Genomic DNA, 20790 nt, shown 5'->3' on the forward strand with positions numbered 1-20790 from the left:
TTCTGGTTTCCAACTCCTTCTTAAGTTTTTTTTTTCCAAGTCAAACTTGGAGGATTACTTTGCAAATATCCATACCCGTCTCCTTTCCAGTGTCCTAGTTTCGGCTGGGATAGAGTTAATTTTTCTTCTTAGTAGTTAGAATAGTGTTGTGTTTTGGATTCAGTATGGGATCTGGTATGAGAATGCTGATAATACACTGGTGTTTTCAGTTGTTTCTGAGAGATCAAGGACTCTCCAATTCTCCGTGTCCTGCCTGTGCGCAGGTGCACAAGAAGCTGGGAGGGAGCAGAGCCAGAGCACCGGACCCAAACTGGCCGCTGGAATATTCCATGTCATGTAACGTTATGCTCAGTATATAGATGAGGGGCAGATGGGAAGGAGGGGGTTCTTTCTCACTTCCAGGATTGCGATTGCGTGATCTTGGTATTTCAGGATTGCTAGCGGGGAATGGGCTGGCTATCAGTCCTGCGGGTGGTGAGGAAGCGCATTGTGCATTACCCGCTTGTACTTCCTATTATTGTTTTATTTTATTACGATTATTAATTACAATTACTAATGTTTCTATCTCAGCCCTGGAGTATCCCTTTACCCCTCCAATTTAACCCCCCATTCCCCGGGCAGGGGAGGGTGAGCGAGTGGCTGTGTGGTGTTTGACTGCTGGTTGGGTTTAAACCACAACATCCAGACACACTCAGAGGAAACCAAGTTTATAACAGAAAGAGGGAGTCTTTCTACCTGATACTGGGTTATGGACTATTTTCTCCGCACACGCTTCAGCCACCTTCGTTTACATCCATATATATCCACCTTCATTTAATTTTATCATAACAGAGCCTTGTCCACTGCTGATGTTGCTAACACATTGGAGCACCCTCTTCTAAAAGCTATGGGATTGCTTTCACATCACCAGATATTCTGATGAAGTTCTAGCATGATTATTTTATAAATTCTAATAAATATGATGTATTTCTAGTGCAGCAGAAGTGAAGCAGATGCTGCTCTAGGCAATGGCTTCCACTGCACTTGCATGCAGGAATTTCATCAGGTTTTGCTATGCTGTGTTTCTTCAAAGACAAATTATAAAACATGTCCATCACATTCAGGACTGTACATACAGTAACTCCTGAGAATGTGAGTACAGTGTTTTCCGTTAATTTAGCAAGTGGTTTATCACGAGTTGAAAAATGGTAATGCACATTTAGTGTTTCTGCTCGTTAGCACAGGTATGTTAGAGGAAACCCATTCAGGCTGGAACTGGGTCAGTGTCTTACAGATCACACGTGTTGACTTTAAAAAAATAAAAGAAGAAAAAAGAAAATAATTGCTGCCATGTCATATTCAGTGAATTCACTTTTTAGTTTTTTTCTGTATTACCAAAACTCATCACACTGGCTTTTATGTGTGTTTTTCTGTTTCTCTTATGGATATATAAACCCCAAACTTCTGCCAAAACTAGCTCTAAGCTAAAGTGGTTTCTGTTTTGTAGACGTGGAGCTAACAGAATAAAAAGTACCATGAGGGGAATAATTGAGCACCTAGCACAGACGAACCCTGGTTTTGGCTGGTCTGTAAGCACTGTCATAGCAACAGCAGTAATATCATACTATATTATGCTATAATATTCTCCTTATCAGCCTCTCAGTCCAGCCAAAGTCCCAGAGCTCTGACAGTGATACTTTGAGCATGCAGTAAAACTTGCTGTAAGCTACTGCTGCCAGGCAGCACTGAGTCATGCAAAGGTACTCATGCTAGCGTAGGGACCTCTGTACCACGCAGTGTTGTGCCATTTAAACATAACATCAGATCTCTGCTTCAAATATCATAACTATTCGAGGCTAAAAATATCTCTCTAAATCCTTAAGACCTTATGTACAAAATGCAAATTACCAATTTCCTATCTGTTAGGGCTGAAAACTGATGTACTCATCTAGAATATCCCGAAGTATGATTTAGTATGGGTGACTTCATGGGGCTTCTCTGTAGAAACAACAGTGTGGCACTGGGATAAAGTTGGAGGATAAATTAAACACAAAATAGAATGGGTTTGGGGCATCCTGTGATCAAAATAATTGTAAAACCTCTGTAATAGTGCTGATAATGAGATCTTTAAAACAGTTCATTTTCAGCCCATTAAATTTTACATTGTAAATTTAACTTACATTAAGCCTTTTAAATCAAGTAAAGCCCTGGAACACCTTGTGCATGTTGCAAAACTCCCTGGGCTTGTGAAAGAAGGCGATCCTCCATTTCCTTTCTAATAGTAGCTGCCATGTCCTCTTGGTCCATGAGACAATACTGGATATATTTTCTAGATACAAAGGGCAATCATACAGTACTAATGACAGCAAAATAAATACTGGCAAAACAGCCGAGTATATTTTAGTTTAAAAAAAATTTAAAAAATTATAAAACTTTTAAAATTTGTTGGAAAATAGCAGGGAATTTTTCCCTGCTTTCCTTGTAAAATAAAAATGTTACCTAAATAATGTTTTAGTTGATTTGGATGAGAACATCTCAATTCTGATATTTCAATTAATTTTTCATTAACACTTTGGCACTTTTCCCTCTCTAAAAGCACTGGAATGTCTGTGAACATGTTTTTAAAGAGTACATTCTCTGTTTTTAATCAATTCTGTTCTTTATAGTAAGGACATAGTTGAATACTGCTCAGTCACTTGTGATTTTCTAACCTGCACCACAGTATGTAGTTGAATGCTGTGATGTTGGGTGAGTCTAATATAAGGCAAGCAAGAATATTTTCCTTTGTTACCTTCACTAGGAATTCACGTCAGCTGCCAAGAAATAACAAAGTTAGTGCTTTGCATGATAAACTAGGTCTAGGTCTTGTTATTCTACTCCTCTGAGTAAATCTTCCAGGCCAAGTAGCTCTGTTGATTTGACAATCAAAAGTACCTGACTTTTTAAGTCACCACATTCAAACCAATTCGAGATATTACTAGAAAAATATGCTACTTAGCAGGCGTGAAAAGTGGCATAATATAATACCTGTCGATTTACCACAGTCTTCTCTTCCCATTGATTTTAATTTGCCACAGGAAGCTTTTCTTATCCAAAAATTTTATTTTGATATTCAAGTCACTTCCCATGGTAAACTTTTTGGGGTTGATTACATACTGAAACTGCTAGCAGAAGAAGTAATAGGAAAAATCAAATTTAAAAAAAAATCATTACTATAAGGAAATCACCATACAATGCTTCATAAGTAATTAATACATCTCACAATAAAAACAGGCCTCACATATTGTGGATTCTTTTGCTGATGAAATCCATCCTTAGAGCCACTGACTGATGACTGACAAGAAATTACATTGTGTCCAGCCTTATTAGCAGCAGATCACAATGTGATTGATGTGGCAGTGGCCTGAAAATCACACTATTTTTTTACAAGGACAAAAAAAGCGCAAAAATGCAGTCTGACATCTATTTTAACTTTATTTTTATTTTGTATTTATTTGGGGCATATGCAATTGGCTTCACTTCTCCTTTCATTGCTCAGAGAAATTGTTCTGAGGAATAGCTGCAGTGTTTCTGCAGTCCTACAGATTGCTTTCTGACCTTTCTCTGTCCTTTGCTTAAGCATAAATTCTGGGGGTTTTTTCCTCCCACAGCTGTCCTGTCATCATAAAAGCATTTCTGAGAAAACAATTAAATTTTGTTGCTTTAAAAGGCAAACTCTTTCCTTCCTTTAAACAAAAAGAACGAAGGTCAAATGCTGAAATGGCTATGCAGAACCTGTGGCAGCATTGTGATGTGGGGGATCCCCCAAGGAGAAGACATTCCTCCTTTGGGTACTGAAGTGCTGTGGATCAACAGTAGGAGAAGAAATTGCCCACCACCAAAAGAGTGGGGGAAAAAAAAAATACAACTTAAACAGCTGGTGTTGTGACTCCTGTGCCTTCAGGTGTGCTGGAAGAGTAAATTCAAAGCTTCCCAGTTTCTATGCAGTTACTCAATTTGCATCAACAAACACCAAGGAGATGAGTACAGTGTATACACTTTTTTCTTTCTTTCAAGTAAAGCTCAGATTCACAGTGTGAATTATTGCAATCCTCATGCCAATGCCCAAACTGTACTTCTTCATGTTTGTTTTATATTTGCGTGAACCCTGAAAGCCCTTACAGTAGTATTGTCATGGTCATATTTCCTTCCTTTCTTGCTCCCTTCTCTGCCTCAAAGAGAAAAATCAGCTTTCTACTAGGCTGAGTAGATGCAAAAAAGATATAGCAGATCTGGTGCTACGGTACATGGGCGAAGCATCTCTGCACCCTTCCACAGGCTCTTAGGTTGACACTTGATCATCTCCAAATTCTGCCTTGTTTATACCCATTCCATTTCCTTTAATTTACTGGTTGGAAATACATTTCATTGCTTGGTTGTAAGTAATAGGGAGGTGAAAGTTTGAGTGGTTTAACATAGCTAACTTCTTAGTTTTCTTAATCCCAGAACCTGGAAAATCAAGGTGACATTCCCTCCCACCCCCCAAAAAATTCTGCTATACACAAGGTGATCATAATCTCTTAGCTGAAAATTATATCAGAAATTTTTGGGAGTCCGGAATGTTAGGCTTACAGTCTGGTAAATCTGAACGCTGCAATCAGGTTTTTCTACATGTAGATCAAACTTCAGGACTTGGGTCATCTTAGCCTCTATTGAGTAAATATATATACTCACAAAAAATACATACTCTGTAAAACTATTCCATTCTGCTGTCCTGTCAATACTGCCTTATTAAACAGGCACAGTTGTTCTCTAGTGCTTTGAAAATTGCATTTCACTTGAGTTGCAAGAATTGTTTTATTGGAAAAAAATGGGGTTTTTTCTTTTTAAAGCAAAACAAAACCTCCATACTACTTACATATCTCAAAGAGATACCAACCTGATTATAAACTGAACATGCTAGCCCACTTACATCCATAATAAACTACTTATAAAATGCAAGGATTTCTTACTCTGTATACAGAAATCAAATAAATCAGGGTAATAAGTTTAAAAATATTAAGTCCTGGCTCAGAAAATGTGATAAACTTTCAATTTCTTTGTCAGCTAACTATAACAGGCCTGGTCTGCTGTGGTTGCTCACTGAACGCAGATGTTTTATGAAAGATGAATAGAGCAGCTTCAGCAACATTGCCAGCTGCTGCATGCCTGTGCAAAGGCAACTGAGAGATTTGAGGTTCTCACACCAGACCCCTATGTGCAATATTTATACACCTGTATGCTAGTGGAGTAGTATTGGCACCTCACAAGCTGATGAGGTATTTATCCTTACAATAGCTCTGTGATGTGAGAAGATGTTTTTATTATGGTAATGCAGAAAGCAGACGAGATAACAAGGGAAGCAAGGAACTGCTCGCTTTTAGGGTGGATACCTGTGGTACAGGAAGGAATTGAAGCCAGATCTCACCTATCAAAGTTGTCACTCTGAATACTGTGCAATCATCAAATGGCAGTCTCTAATATTTCTCAAACAGCTCTTGCAAGGCTTCAAGTTTTTCTCTGAGGTTACCTAAAAAGCACCTCCAAAGACTCCCCAGCAGGAAATCATGAAACCTTGTCTGTTGAATATTTGACATGATGTTTTTCTTCATCCGTCCTGTTTTATTTGATGGGGGTTTTTTAACCATTTTGAATGTTTCCATTAGAAAGGGAGATGTTTTTTTCATTTAGATCCAGCAGAGAATACGCAGCGCAGGTTGCCATTCCCTTATTCTGAGTCTGCTGTCCCAGACATCAGTTCAAACAGCTGTAGCTATAGAAAGATCTACAGTAATTTCACATCAGTGCAAAACGAACCACAACTGTGATTTTACTGATATTTTTAGACTTTCCTTGGCATGTGCACTTCTGTCGAGGTATAGCAAGGTAGAATAAAAGGAACCTGCTTTACAGGGCTATTGCAAAAGAAGGTTCAGAGCTCAGCCTTGCTTAGGTATGCCAAACTGCTTCCCAGGAGAATCTACCTGTCAGCATTGACTAGGGAGGCTTAAAGGTGTAATGAATCAGGTAGCTTAACCCCATCTTCTGTGACACTCATCCTGTTCTACTGAAGGTAGCGGGAAACTGCATGAATTTGTGATCAGGTTCCATAGTTTCACTGGTGCATATTATTTTACATATCCTCCAATTCTGATGGTCATTTGTTCAAGAAAGCTTTTTTTATACTTTTTTTATATTCATATAGAAGAAGCAAACCCTCAGCGGGTTTCTATTCTATTAATGCCAACAAGCAATCGCTGTATTTCGGTATTTTACTCCACACATAGAAAATTCTAACATGCATCACAAATTATTACAGTAATGGCAGCCAGAATATGAGACTTGAGGATGTAGGACAAAAACTTTAAAGCTCCACTTCTTGGTTTCATGAACTAAATACTGTGAGCCTGAAGGTAGAATAAAACGTTGAGTGAACTAATCAAATAAATGGTAAGTATTACCATCTTCAGAGCACTCAAAGTAAATTCTCTCCCAGATCAACAGCTGTGAGATTCTGACCCTTTACTGATGCCCTGTGGCCAGGATGTATCTCAGCAAACAGTCTTAATCTTTGTGACCACAGCCTGGAAGTAGCTGCAATTCCTGATGCTCTCTAGCACATTTCAGCCACAAGCCAGACAAGCAAGCTCTACTTAATCTATATTCAATATTCATAACTATATGAGAAATCAAAAAGGAAAGAAAATTATGCATCGGGAAAAAAGTTTTGTTCAACTGTCTACATTGCCCTAACAACCTTTGTACAGGCATCGAGTGTTAGAACACCTCCAGTGACTGTCCTTGCTTAGGATTTTGAAAATGCTGCTTTTCACATCCAGAACTCCATGCAGGGAAGACACAGCATTGAGCACTGGCAAGCAGCATCACAGAGTAATATTTTTAATTTACTGAATCTGAGCAGGGCCAAGGAGGCGTTTAGGGCCTCCATATGGGACATGCTTACAGCTGTAAGAAGGCATTTCAGTCAGCTGTGTGAAACAAAGAGAAGAGAATCTTCCTCTGCTGCAGTTCTCATGTGTCCTGGCCAGTCTTCATAGTTGTCAGGATTTTGTCACAGGTTCTGTAAGGCAGGGATTTTACCCTGTTACTGCCCATTAATAAGATTGCTTTGAAGGGCCAGCCTCAAAAAAGCCAAACACAGTAATACCAGAGACGTAACCAGCATTACTTTCTCCTTGGTCCCCAGATAAAAGGTGACACAAGCCAGGTCTTGAGTTTACTTGGAAAAATGTAAGATGGCAGCTGTGAGACAGTGACGGCTGTCCTACTGCAGAAGGTAGATTCCACCTCTTACGGTGCCATTCTTGAAAAGCTCCTGAAATTGGGTTTTCTGTGGGGTGGGGGTTTTTTTGGTAGCTCCCCAGATCTGTTGCTTCTTGATTTATCAGGCGTAATATCTTGCACTTGATTCATGGCAGTCCCTGATAATATTCTATCGCAACTGTTAGCGCAGAGTGAATTCAATCGCTAGAAAGCCTGCTGAGTTCCGTATCTTTTATATATACACCTCCAGATAGAAAAATCTTGCTGAACCTGTGTTCAGCCACACCTGTGCCATGCTGGCAATGCTTTTGACAGGTGTGGAAAAAGTAATGGAGAAGGAAGACAAGTTCTGGGTGTAACTAAGTGTATGGCTACCAGTATCATTATAACTGCGTGAGAAGAGAAGAACCAACACTGATGTTTCACTGATATTAAACCAGCAGCAAAGGAGAATCAGGTTTCTACTTAAATTTTCTTAGGTCTACAACACTGGCCCAGAAGTGTCATGAGATTGTGGAATTTTTGTAAGGGAAATGGGGTTTTTGGTTATTATTTGGCTTTCTCCTTCAGTCTTTCAATACTCCTGATCGCAGACAGAATGAGAGTGTACAAAAATAAAAGTAGCTGAGTGGGAAAAGGGGGACTGGAGAGATGACCAAAGAATTGTAACCTTCAAAATAAGTTTGTCAGTTATGGGTTCCTGTGCATTTTGTGTAGAAGTTTTGTATCAGCTTTCACTTCATCCCTTTTCAAATTGACAGTTTTGTAAAATATGTGCAGTTCACACTGGGAATGTGAATCTTGCTTGATAAAATCATTTCTGATGATCCACAATTCCTGTTCTGCGTTCCTCTACAAAGAAAGCTGCAACTGTATGTATTTGCAAAGTCTGTCAACAGAGGATGACTGCACTGCATGTTGGTGTAGAAATAGGTACTGCTTTCCAGAGAAAACTGATCTGTTTCTACCACATTCATTTCCTCAAGGTTTCTGCCTCAAAATGACATTTTGCAGAGGAACCCTTCACTACACCTTATGTCAGATGTCCCAAAAGTTGTCTTTTCAGATAGCATTTGAAATATTACAAAAGAAAGCAGAGGGTTGTGCATGGAAACCTCCCCCACATTTCAGCAGCAGAGTTTGTGCTGCATTTTACCAATTTTATTCAGGCAACTTGAATGGTTTTCTGAATGAAGGACTTCAATATTCCTTCTATCAGAGCTTCAGGAAGATGATACGCTTGTGACCTCCAAGTAGATAATTTCTTCATTGATCAGCCCTCAGCATTCTCAAGCCATCTGATAGCTGTGTTCAATATAGAGAAAATTATCTTTTAGCTTTTTCTAGTATTTCCTAATAGCCTGAGCCTGTGAGCTGCTGAGCACTTTGGAGCCCTGCTGCAAGGACTTCAGCTTCATTCAGTAAAGAGAGTAATCATGTGCATCAACATCTTTGCCATGCTGGAACTTGAGGGTGTTCAGTGTCTTCCTGTTGAGGGCCTAATACACTCACACAGCCAAAGCGAAGCTTCCTCTTTTCCTTCCTCTTAAAAGAGGTGGTGTGCATGTGAGGAGAATTTCAAGGCTCATTACAATAGCTTGTATACCTGTAATAATACAGCTAGACTGAAAATTATTTTCTCAGTGCAAATCCAAGTTAAATGTACAGAACATTCTTTGCTCTGCTGTGAAACCCTTTCCAAAAAAAAGTCTTACCATTTCTGAGAAAACCATGAAATAAAGCTTTCTTTGTAATAATGAACTTTTAAAGTAGCAATTCATAACATTTAGAGCTCTGGAAAAATGCACTGCACACTTTCCAGTTCAGTCCCAGAGCAGTGCTGAGGTCAAGACTGACGGTCCCAGTATTCCCAGTGTGTGAGGCCCTGGGCAAGCATAGCACCGGACAATCCCAAAGATCGCTCCTAAAACAAAAGGCATGACAAGCAGTAAACAGACTGGAGGCAAACGTAATTCTGAGTTGGTATGCTGCATGCGTACGCAGAGCCTGAGCAGGGGCAGCAGTGCCCCGCCAGGAGAGCTGCAGTGTCAGATGGCAGGGCTGCCCGCTGCCGTGGCACCCAGCACCCCAGCTCTGGAATAAAGAGAATAAATTAGCAGCCATAAGGATATTTTTAAACCAGTCTTGCAACTGCTGAGAGCTGCAGTGTATACTGGTTTAGATTTGTAAGTCCTAGAGCTTATTTTCCACACTGCTCTTAACAGCAGAAGGCATCACAATTTGTGGAAGTATTTTCAAGATGGGGCACTTCACTTTTAATCCAGGAGTACTTCAGTTGAGTCTACTGCAAAATATAGTTGTTAAACTGAACTGCCTCTCCCATAACTGTTCCAGGATGATTTAAGGTTTCTCTTATAAAATGACAGTTATAAATCTATCAGAGTGATCGAATTATTTATAGCACCTTGGGACCACCACTTGACTCCATGTTTTATATGACCACACAGTGACAGTGACTATGATATTTCGAGTTTTGGAGAATTTTTATATGGTAACAGGAAAACAAAAAGTTTTTCCAGCACTAGATTTAGCAAAATTCTGTAAAGGAACATCAGTAAAGTCTATTATAATTTTACCTGTCTTCATGTCTTTTCTCTGCTCAGCTACTCTGAATAAAGTCTGCAGGCTCTTTCCTGACTTGCTCAGTGTCACTGCACAGCCTGTAAAATGGACATCTCATTTCATATGTTTTGAGATAAAGCCTTTGCTTAGATTTGTGTGAAGATTCCAAATGCCAAAATGGAATAAAAATTAAATTTCTTTTAACATAGGGATAGTGTGTGGATTTTTCAGAAGTTTAGATGAGCAATTTTGTACCAATCTGTGGCAACTTTGCATCATGTAGGAAGATAGTAAATGATGAAAGATTTTTTTTTTAAGAGTGGTCACCTCTTTAAACATAGCCTATAACCATTCTTTAAGTACAGTACTCATATGCTATGGTCATAATCTTTATTCATTATTCTTTAATCCCTTATGAAATGTTCATAAACATGCCATAAATTCACATGTAATTTAAAAATTTCCTGTAATGATGTTGTCCCAGACAGCAAAGCCTAACCAGGACCACAATGTCACTAAATTAATGACTGTCATATGAAGCCTGTCCAGGGATCCCCAATAGACTTAGTAGGTTACACAATAGTAGGCAACTGTGCTGTGATTCCTGTAGGAGACTGTCAAAGTCAGCCTTCGCTGTAAGAATGTCAACCTTAAATTATGTTTTTAATGTTAAGAAATAGGCAGGACTGCATTATTATGAGAAGTAATAACAATGCTTTTCCAGCTGAAAGTATTAATTCTGCCAAAAGTAGTTTTATTTTCTGACAGGAGTGTTGAAACATGATATTTTGTCTCAGATTGGTTTGAAAACTTTGTCTGGGTAGCACCTCCTGGGAGCTACAGTTCAGATGTCTCTCGTCTTGTTCCCCACTGAGTCAAGCTCCCTAGTTAATTTTATCTCCCATAAGGGCATCCAGGTTATGCAGTTCTCACGAAGGATTGTGCTAGCAGTGGATAACTTTCTAGCATTGTGTACAATCCTATTTCAAATCTTTCAGTTGCTGGAATTGCCATCATTCTTTTGTGAGGTCTTTCCAAATCCACTCAAATTTGCTGGTCAGAATTGCTGTTTTTCCTTTTCCTTGACAGTGTTTGCTTACTGTGTCCCTTAAATCTCTCTTCCTTGTGTCTCCTTCTTTGGAGCACTACCTACTGCAAGACTTCAATGAGAATAAATCTGAAGTGTGGTTATTCTGATCTGTAGTATTGATATGAGAGAGAGACATAGACATTCTGTGTGACCCAAAGGAAATCTTTCCTTTGCTCTGTGAATCCAGGTACCTACCAATAAAATGGAGATTGTACTTTTCATTTACTTTGGAAAATAGTGAGGCTCTTGACCTAAATATTGGCAAAGTGCCTAAATAATGTAGCAGCAAAAACATGCACAGATTAGTACTGATCAAGTCAGTACTAATATGTTTCATCTAAAAGGTGTCAGTACATTTAATTTCTTTTTTTTTTTTCTTTTTTTGCTCTTATGTTCAAGATGTTGGAGCATTCTTTGAAGAAGGAATGTGGCTCCGTTACAACTTCCACTCCCCAGGGACTAGCATGAAGGATTTAGTTAGCCGAACACTTTTGAGTTCTACAGATCCTGACACCACAGCGCCTGACCTCAACTTGAATAAAGAAGAGCTCAGCTTCAGCTTCAGTACCACCAAGTCCCCTTGTGTCTTATTGTACATCAGCTCCTACACCCAGGACTTCATGGCTGTGCTTGTCAAGCCATCTGGTAAGCAGTAGCTTTGGGCTCTCTCCGTTGAAGGCAAAATTGATAATAACACCAGGTTGACGTTCAGCTGAAGCTCTGAACTAATGAGAAAGTCTCTTCACCCTTGTCACGTAGAAGTAAAGTACATGGGACGTGAACCTGTATTATGGTCTACTGGATTCTGTACTGATGTAACTGTTTAGTGGAGTTCCACTAGCCAACCCTCCCTCTCAAAACAAAACAGAAAAAAAAAAAAAAAAAAAAAACACAACAAAAACCCCTGCTATAGCAGTCAGATCCATGCCATGAACTAGCATTACAAGGACAAGTAGACATCCACATGTAGGCACCTCAATCGCTGAACTCATGGCAATATCACCAATAGTCAGTGGAAAGTGTAATGTGTTCTGAAAATCTGGATACCCACTGAAGTGGCTAAAATATGGATGTAGCATAGTGTATAATGTCCTAAACACTTTGATGATGGTTGAAGGTTGGATATGGACCATTTGCTGTGGCAGTATTAGAACTGCATATAAACTGAATATACATTAATTCCAAATAGTGCCTTAGTGCTCCATGAAAATGATAATTAGGATGATTTTATATCATTCTCTTTTATGGGATAAGTTAATATGAGTATTGCACATGCCACTCTTTTTTTTCCATTCACTGGGAAAAAAGAAGGTACATGAGAGAAATCCCACATCAGACATCTAAACTACAGTCATAAAGGTCTAGGGCTGCTCTTTTGGGCCAAAATATTTCCAGTTTTGATCAATAACGAGGCCTGCATTTCCCTTTTCAAACATCTTCCTTTTAATCAAATATAAAAATTTGTTTTGAAGAGCAGACACTTCACTTTTGTTTAGAAAAGAAAAATCTGTCTGGCAGTATGCCATGAATATCAATTAACCACTTTTAACTATACTTTTCTAACAATATAATCCGAGGTTTTCATTTCACCATGTATTATTAAGTTTCTGTAAAAGTCCAGGCGGTCACCCGTCAACAACAATTAGAAGTGAGAGCAAGAAAGTCCCTTGTGTAGATTATGTGTCAGTGTTAATTTGTTGTAATTTTGCCTTTATTCAATGCATATCAATGATTTATTCTTTAGAAAACATCATGCTTTGTATAACTTAAAAGAATTTTACTGCAACAAGGATAATAATCTCAACAATAAAGTGCTCAAATTTGTACCAGTTGTCCGTATCATTCAAGGCATAGCTCCAATTTGTTTGGTTTTCAATCTGGAGTGTTTACAAACCCTTTGGTTTGTCGCTGGTCATTGTCACACTTCTGGGTTATAAACTAGAAGCAGTTTTCAGCCCAGTAGTTTTAAAAAGTCAAGCAGTAGGTCTTCTCCTACTGCAGAGACCAACTCTGAGAGCAATTTAAGTGTGAAATGATAACAGTTGTATGTGAAAATAAAGAGGGGAAAGTAGCTGGTGAATAAAGATCAAAATACCTGAGGGTGCTTTTCACATTTCTTTCACTAGGGAATCTGCAGATTCGGTACAGCCTAGGAGGCACCAAAGAGCCATATAACATTGATGTTGACCACAGAAACATGGCTAATGGACAGCCCCATACTGTTAACATCACACGGAATGGACGGGACATAGTACTGCAGGTAAGTTGTAGGTCGTTTGGTTCCATTACTTGTTGCTTGTAGCGTTTTGTATCTTGATGGCCTCCATCTCTCTGAAGATATCAGTGCAATTTCGGAAATAAAAAGTACAGTAGATGGAGTTCTGCTTGCAGATCGCACTCCTAGGAGTTAACAAAATCTATTCTCTCCCTCTGTTGCATCAATTCATATTGTTCTGAAATCCTCATCCTAGGGTGATGACAGCTAGGCTAATACAGGTGTCACTGTAGATGCTCAAGAGCATCAGAGACGTCTGGGCTGATAGATAACATGGGACTTAGGATAAACCTGCACCATTCTGGAACAACAGCTGGAAGCCAGAAGGGATACCCTACAGCATCTTAAATGATAGTAGAGCCTGATGCACAGACAACTAAATATCATGCCGTAAGTCCTGAGTCTGCAAATGAGAATGTCTTTAAATTTAAATTTACCCTGCAGTCCAGTGAAATCGGAAGAGCTCTTCTGTAAAGATGAGCAGATGCTTAAGTGTTTGTGTGACAGGAGTCCGAGACAGAGAGTATTATTAAAGGCACATAGCTCTGGCTTATTTAGATTTTGCTACAGCACAGGCGGGAACTTCGACTCTCCATATCTCAGTTTACAAACCTTTGAGATAGTGTAATACTATTTAAATAACTGAGGGGACTGCTGCGAGAAGCAATCAATGTTTCCAGGCAACTTTCTCTCTGTGGTCATTACAGCACTCTGTGTTCATTCCCTGGTTGTCACATCTGCAAACATGGAGGTTGCAGCAGGGTATGAGAACAGGTTTGTTGGCAGGAGAGTCAGGTGCGATAGATTAATCTGGATTTGATAGCTCGTAAGAAGCAAACCAAAACCACTAACAAATAAAAAAATAAAAAGGGGAACCAAGCCAAAAAGTGAAGGATAGTAGTTGTCATGGTATTACCTACCTAAAGATTAAAATAGATCCCTGACAGTTATTGTTTCAAGGCATCAAAAGGAAACCTTTTCAGTGCATTACAGTGTCATTTGACTGAGGGTCTCGGCACTCAGAATAACACTGGATGCATTGAAGTAGAATTGTCATAAAATTATTTACAAAATGCCAGATAATCTAAAAAATGTATAGGTGATACATCCAAACACTTTACAAGCTTTTGGAAGTTGAGAGGTGTATATATTGATATATCCATCTTTCTTTCATGCTGTTGCATTTGGATTTATCTCTCTTACTGCTAAATGGAAGTTAAATAAGACCCACAGTTAGGTTCCCTTCTGCTGTTAAATCCCTTCTATTTTGGGGAGGTATGGCATGTTTCCTGTGGAGTCATAGCTGGCTGATGTAGGCAGCTGAAGGGATCAGATGAGAAACCTTGCCCAGTTGGAAAATATGTACACAGTTAAGTATCCCCGCTTTGCACCAACTCACCTACATTTGGGGCCCAACAATTTTTTTTTTTTTCTAGAGTTTTATGAGACCACTACATATCTAGGGTTTTGAAGAGCCAGGAACATTTTAGTTAGTGTTGCTCTGCTGGGATAAAAATTTCTTTATCTAGTCAGCGTGCTTAAAACACAGCTGGTTTATGCAATCAGAAAGCAGATACATCTGAAGCTTATTAAATGAGATGAGCTCTCTGATGCACGTGCAGAATAGGGAAAGAAGGACCCATACAAAGTAGATCCAGAAATACTACCCCTGCTGTATCCTGAAACAGATTTCTATCAAATTTTGTTTATTCTCCATAAGGAAGTTGATTTTGTTACTTAACAGGTTATGTTATGTAAATGTGAGAACTGATATTAGCACTTAGGGATATGTTATAGTTGAGAACTATCAATGTTAGGTTAAAGGCTGGACTAGGTGATCTTCAAGGTCTTTTCCAACCTAGGTGATTCTGTGATTCTGTGAACAGAAATGGATCTGTTAAGTAGATTGTTCACTTGAAAATTAGTCCTGTTTTCAAATATAATCTCTACATGGTGTCTGAAAACATGGAAGATATAAATACAATTTTTCTCAGTATCCAGAGGACAAATCATAAGGTATGAGTTTTCTCTTGAAGTTCTGAGCAGTGAACATTTGAGTAGACTTTTATTTCCTGCTAAATCCTTCTCCAACTTGTTGAGCAGCTGGTTTGCTTGCTTTTAAAGAAGACAGCTTGCTTGCCAGGTGCTGTTGCTCACACTTCCACATCTCTACACAGCATAAAAGTGTCACAAGAAGGATTTATTTCTCATCAAAGCTTCAATTCAAGAGCACTCAGTATTTTTGATATCTTAACAGCAAGTTCATACTTAGAATACCTGTCTTTCTAACTTACTGTAATAACCCTGTAGTGCCAAAGAGATTTAAAAAATCTGCAGCCAGGCAATAAATTGCTACCATATGAACTATGTGAACTGGAGCTTTATCATGATTCTCAGGAGTTTCACATATATATAAATACAGTAAAAGGCTCATTATTGAACTCTATGAGACCTCACCCAGTGCTGGCAGACAGGAAACCACTGATTACTTACATAAATTCAGTTATTGTCTGATCAATCAGAATTTGAGGTGAGCTTTGATATAAACATATCCACAATATTGTATATCAATAAGGTAACAGACAAGTACAAGAACAAATATTTAGTGTGAATTATTTTCATTAGATTTACATCCCTATTTGTAACATACCAAGACAGTCAAGACTAAAGGTAGTAGCAAAGACTCTGTCAAAAGGCTCTTATATTTCAGTTTTCTAAATTCACTGGCTGCAAACAAATCAATAATTAGTTTTGCATTCAATAACAAGCTCCCATTTGTGATGCCAGGATAAGATTAAGGATATGCAGTTGATTTAGGTGTCAGGAAAACCAAATGACATAATTTCAGGGACAAAGATCTGCTTTATTTTCTGTTGTCTCCATGAGGTGGGCAAAATTAACATTTGCTAATAAGATTCCTCTCTCTTGCCACTAGTAAAATACCAGATTCTAGTAACCATGGCACACCTCCAAGGCTGCATTAGTTCACCTGTGGCAAGAAAAAGCCCAGACTGACAGATGGGGAATGCATTATCCCAGTAAATGACATTTCAAGAGCTGAGCTTTAGGTCATGGAGGGCAAGTTTTACTTTGTTTGACTTCATTAAAAGGTTTCATGCTTCAGCAGGGTATTTTCCATATCATAAAACCAGATCACTCTTTACCAAGTGTTCATGGGTGATTAATGCTATTCACACATCAGTAAAATCTTCTTTTAAGAAAACCAAGGACAAAAACTCCCTAGCAGAGGTTCTGATCCAAAGCCCACTGAAGTCAATGAAAGTCCTCCCATTGACTGCAGCAGGCTTTAAACTGTACCTTAAACAACGGCAACAGTTGCGTCCTTACTGCAAGACTGCTACCTCCCGTTTCTGTGCATGTCCCCACAGTAAAATAAGGGTGGAATCTGGATCAGAGATGTTTCTGTTCTGTTGCACAAAGCCGTATCAGCATGTTACAAAGGAGAAAAGGAAAAACCAAACTATATGATGTGCTTTAATTTTCAGTTGAATAAAGCTGATAGTCAATGGACTTGGACTGGGGCTCTCAGCTTCTGTACTAAGATATTAGTGTACGTTCTCAACAGATCTCCAGTTCTTCATGCCTGCTTTAAAGCCATTTCTAGGAATGGGTTATGAGTCACAGCTTCTAATGCCTTCTTTGTTCCTGAAAAGAATTAGATGTGAGCAACTTCTTCAGGACTCCAGTGTCCCAAAAGCATCCATATACTTTCAGGACAACTATCAGCAGCCAGTGCACATCTGCTCAGAAGAGCATATGGAAGGATAGCTGACAGTTCTCTCTTTCAGGATTGAACAACATGGAGATCTGTGGTAGAGAGGCTGTACGCAACAATACCATATATGCACAATGTTAATTACTGAATCCATTCTAAGTGAACTTAATTACTAGGCTTTATGGAAATCTTGACCTGAACTCAGCTGTTCATAAGTTTGAGAATAACCCAGGAAATTCTTTTGTACAGATTTCCATTTTCCAGCTTCACCAGAGGCAAGCAGTAGAAATACCCATCTTCTGTGAAAAATAATCAATGAAATATTTGAACCTTACCCAAATGAAACCAAGAAGAAACAGAATTTTTGCAAGTCTGTTCTTTTATTTCCATTTTGAACTCTGCACTACTTGAAAAGAGATAACATTTGCAAACTCCTAGATGCTTAAAAAATGTAAATCATACAAAGTTAATTCAAAACTAATCTGAAGTACAAAATGAAATGGTAAACATAATAGCTATAAAATAAAATGGGTGAAGTGGAGCAAAGCAGTCTGCATATAATCCCAAGCTTAAATGCAATGAATGTATCAAAGATTTTTATAATTATAGATTAAATTTTGGTCTCATTAAAGGGAGTGGGAACTTTCTCATAGACCTCAGTGAGGCTATAATTTCACTTCCTATCATTATTATTGCTGTAGAATCATACCTAACTATCATGTTTCATATATTTTGAATCCTCAACAGAATATTACCACTCTGTTTGAGCTCTTGCTTAACAGAGGCAGTAAAATTTCACCAAATGATTTTCTGCAGCTAACCAAAAAGTAATGATAGCAGTATAACACGTTTTCTAGAAAGACATTTTCTATAGCTTTAAAGTCTTCAAATGGTAGAAAATTTACCACATCCTTTGGCCATGTCTTCCAATGGTTAAGTGCCATTCCTGTGAAGAATTTGCACCTAATTTACAGTTTGAATTCTGCAGACTTCAGCATTTAACTTTGGGATCTTTATGTCTATGGCTGATAGATGAAAGAATTGTTTGGTGTCAGGTGTCATCCCCTTCGCACTTTCTTAGAGATGCTGATTAAAACATCTTTTCATCTTGTCTGTAAGAAGGTAAATAAATTGAACTATTTTAGTTTACCATCAGAAGTCTATCATTTTTTAGCCATGAAACAATTTTATAACTATTGTCTGAAAAATCTCCCATTGAGTCACATTTTTAAAACCTTTACCCTAGCATTAGACATGGTAATGGTAGTTATGGCATCAAAACTATGTAGAAACACCATCCTTATTTATTTATTTCCTTCATTTTCTGGGCAAACATGCTGCCACAGTGCTTTAAATTGTCTAGAGTCCTGATTAATTTGAAGACTGTTTTAACTAGCATTTCACTGAGTGACAGGGAATGGGGAAGTACTGTTCATGATCTGAAAGAAAACAGCCAGACAGAATTTACAAATTCCGTAGCAGCTGGCATGAATAAATCATGTTTTAAATATCCAGGACTTTAACCACAGGTAAACATGTAAGCCATAGTTAATATCAACTGTAACCCTCCGCTTTTTAGCTAATAATCAACTAATTCTATTATATTAAAAGCATATTTAATGAATTGCCAAGCAGGTTTTCCTTCAAAGAAAAAAAATCATTTGTTCTATTAATAGTAAAGGCCTTCCTGCTGAAATGTATTATTTAAAATCCTTGGAGATACGTGATTTCCACTATGTATTGCCATTCTGCAGTGGCGATGTATTACTCAGATTGCTAGTGCAACAGAAAGGCGAACTCAGAGCATTTTCTAGCGTAGAACCATACATTACAACTGTATGTTTAATGCATTAGCACTCAGTTTACCCATAGCTACTAAGCTCTTTTCTCAATCAGAAGTCACAAGAAAATGTTTTTTGCTCAGATTTAAAAATACAGGTTTTTCACAAATAGGTGACAAAGTAGCATAAAAATCTATCGATATGAGAAATTTTGAAAATAAAACAATGCTTATATTGATATAGTATCTCATTCCTATAACCCTAAACTCCATCTGTTTTCCAAAATATAAAGAAATACAGGCCCTGATCATTTCATACTTCAAATTGCCTCCAAGTATAATGATGTGACGGATGTTGCAGACTAGGTGTTCAATTCTCCAAAGAGTCTGTAAACAACAGCAAGAAACAGCAGAACAGAATTTAAATCATATGCATCAGAATCAGAAATGAATTAATAATTCACTGATTTATAATTTTCTTACCTGTTCTCTGCTCCCAGGATTTCCATGAGCTCCTTGTAGTTTTGTTGACTTCACTGAATTCACTCAATGAATTCACTTCACTGAATTTACTTAACTTCTTTATCTCACAGTGCGACTTACAATCTTTCAGGTAAAGACAGCAGTTATGGGTAGGCAGGAAGCCGTAAGTGAGCCATTTCTACTTTCCTTTTGTGCATGACGGAGTTGATCAGCGGCATCTGCCAAGATAAGTCAGCACATCCTCATTGAATCCCAGCTAGCTGACAGTCAGACAAAATGTTTTCATAATCAAGAACTCCTTTCACTCATCAGTAAATGAGAGGGTGGAATATCCTCACCCTTGAAGATCAGACCATGGAGTCAGATCTTTCTCCTGCTGGCAGATATACAGTGGGGAAAACATGATCCATAGAGCCCCACCTGGGGGTGGCAATCTCACCCTGTGGTTTCATGGTTGTAAAACCTGAGCCTGCCACCTTCCGTGTAGCTGCTGCAGAGGGGCAGAAGTAGATATCTTTACAAATGCTCTACCCTCTCTCTGCATCATCTGAGATAGTTTCAAACCTTGAGGCCTTTTGGAAGAACATTCTTCTTTACTTTCTGTTCTGTAAAACCATGCCATAGAAGAGGAACACTTTTACATATCCATCCTTCTTACACCTTTTCAACAGAGCCTGTATTGCTGGATTCAGAGGAATTTTTTCCATTGTCTTGTCCCAAACTTTGGCCATGTCTATGCCACATATCATGATAAGACCCAGAAGTGAAATGTCTTCCTCACCCTACACCCCTGTTTCCCTTGGAAATAAAGCTAGGCCATTCAGGGCACAAGGAAGAACGGTGCAGTCTGATGGCTCCCCAGCAGGCATATCAGAGCAGAGCAAGGGTCTGCAGAGAATACCAGCAGGCACATACACCTCACAACTTGTGTTACTTACATTGGCTTATGTTGAGGCTACTTCCTTCTTCTATAATGTATTTCCAGTGGTGAATGTGTGTGTTTTCCTTTGCCTGTATGATTGCTGGCTTGGCATCATTTTTTATTGGAATCAAAGAAACAAAGAACAAAAGAATCATTAAGTATTTTCAGAGTCTAAGATTAAGCCTAAAAAAGTCAAAATTTAAGATTAAATAGGTGCTTTCCATTATATGGCAGCACACATTGGACAAATTAATGTCCTGTGAAAGTCATCTTTAGGTACCTGGGGTAGATCTCTTTAATTTTAATAACTTGGCATTATATGACCTGCTATTGCTTCTGTTACCATTTGCTGTAATTCATCTATTAAAAAGAGAAATAAAAAGTCAACAGATATGTGAAAGAAGCATCAGAGAATTGTTTCAATTGAAGGCAACCAGACTAAATAGTGTCCTTTTCCTTATCAGTGCTTCTGTCACATTTTGAGTTATGTATCTACATTTCCATTTAAATTTTATCCCAATTTTTGTATTTTTTTGCAGTGAGGCAAATTATCCCTCACATTATGTATCAGAGAAACAGCAGCTTCAGGAATATATACAAGCTTATTGCACATAAAGGGATCAAGTTTTTAAACGGGAAA

At 38.4% G+C, this 20790-nt stretch overlaps 1 protein-coding gene across 1 annotated transcript in view; it reads left to right on the forward strand.

Annotated features, from left to right (window-relative positions):
• CNTNAP2 (contactin associated protein 2) overlaps nt 1–20790 on the forward strand; it is a 1208535-nt gene that overhangs the window by 1097329 nt on the left and 90416 nt on the right. Inside the window, exons 19-20 of the mRNA XM_074892371.1 lie at nt 11354–11599; nt 13081–13214. Of these exons, the coding sequence (XP_074748472.1) occupies nt 11354–11599; nt 13081–13214 (380 nt within the window). The remainder of the gene's footprint in view (nt 1–11353; nt 11600–13080; nt 13215–20790) is intronic.

The sequence above is a fragment of the Strix uralensis genome, chromosome 1, assembly GCF_047716275.1.
Source record: "Strix uralensis isolate ZFMK-TIS-50842 chromosome 1, bStrUra1, whole genome shotgun sequence".
In the NCBI taxonomy this organism is placed as follows: Eukaryota; Metazoa; Chordata; class Aves; order Strigiformes; family Strigidae; genus Strix; species Strix uralensis.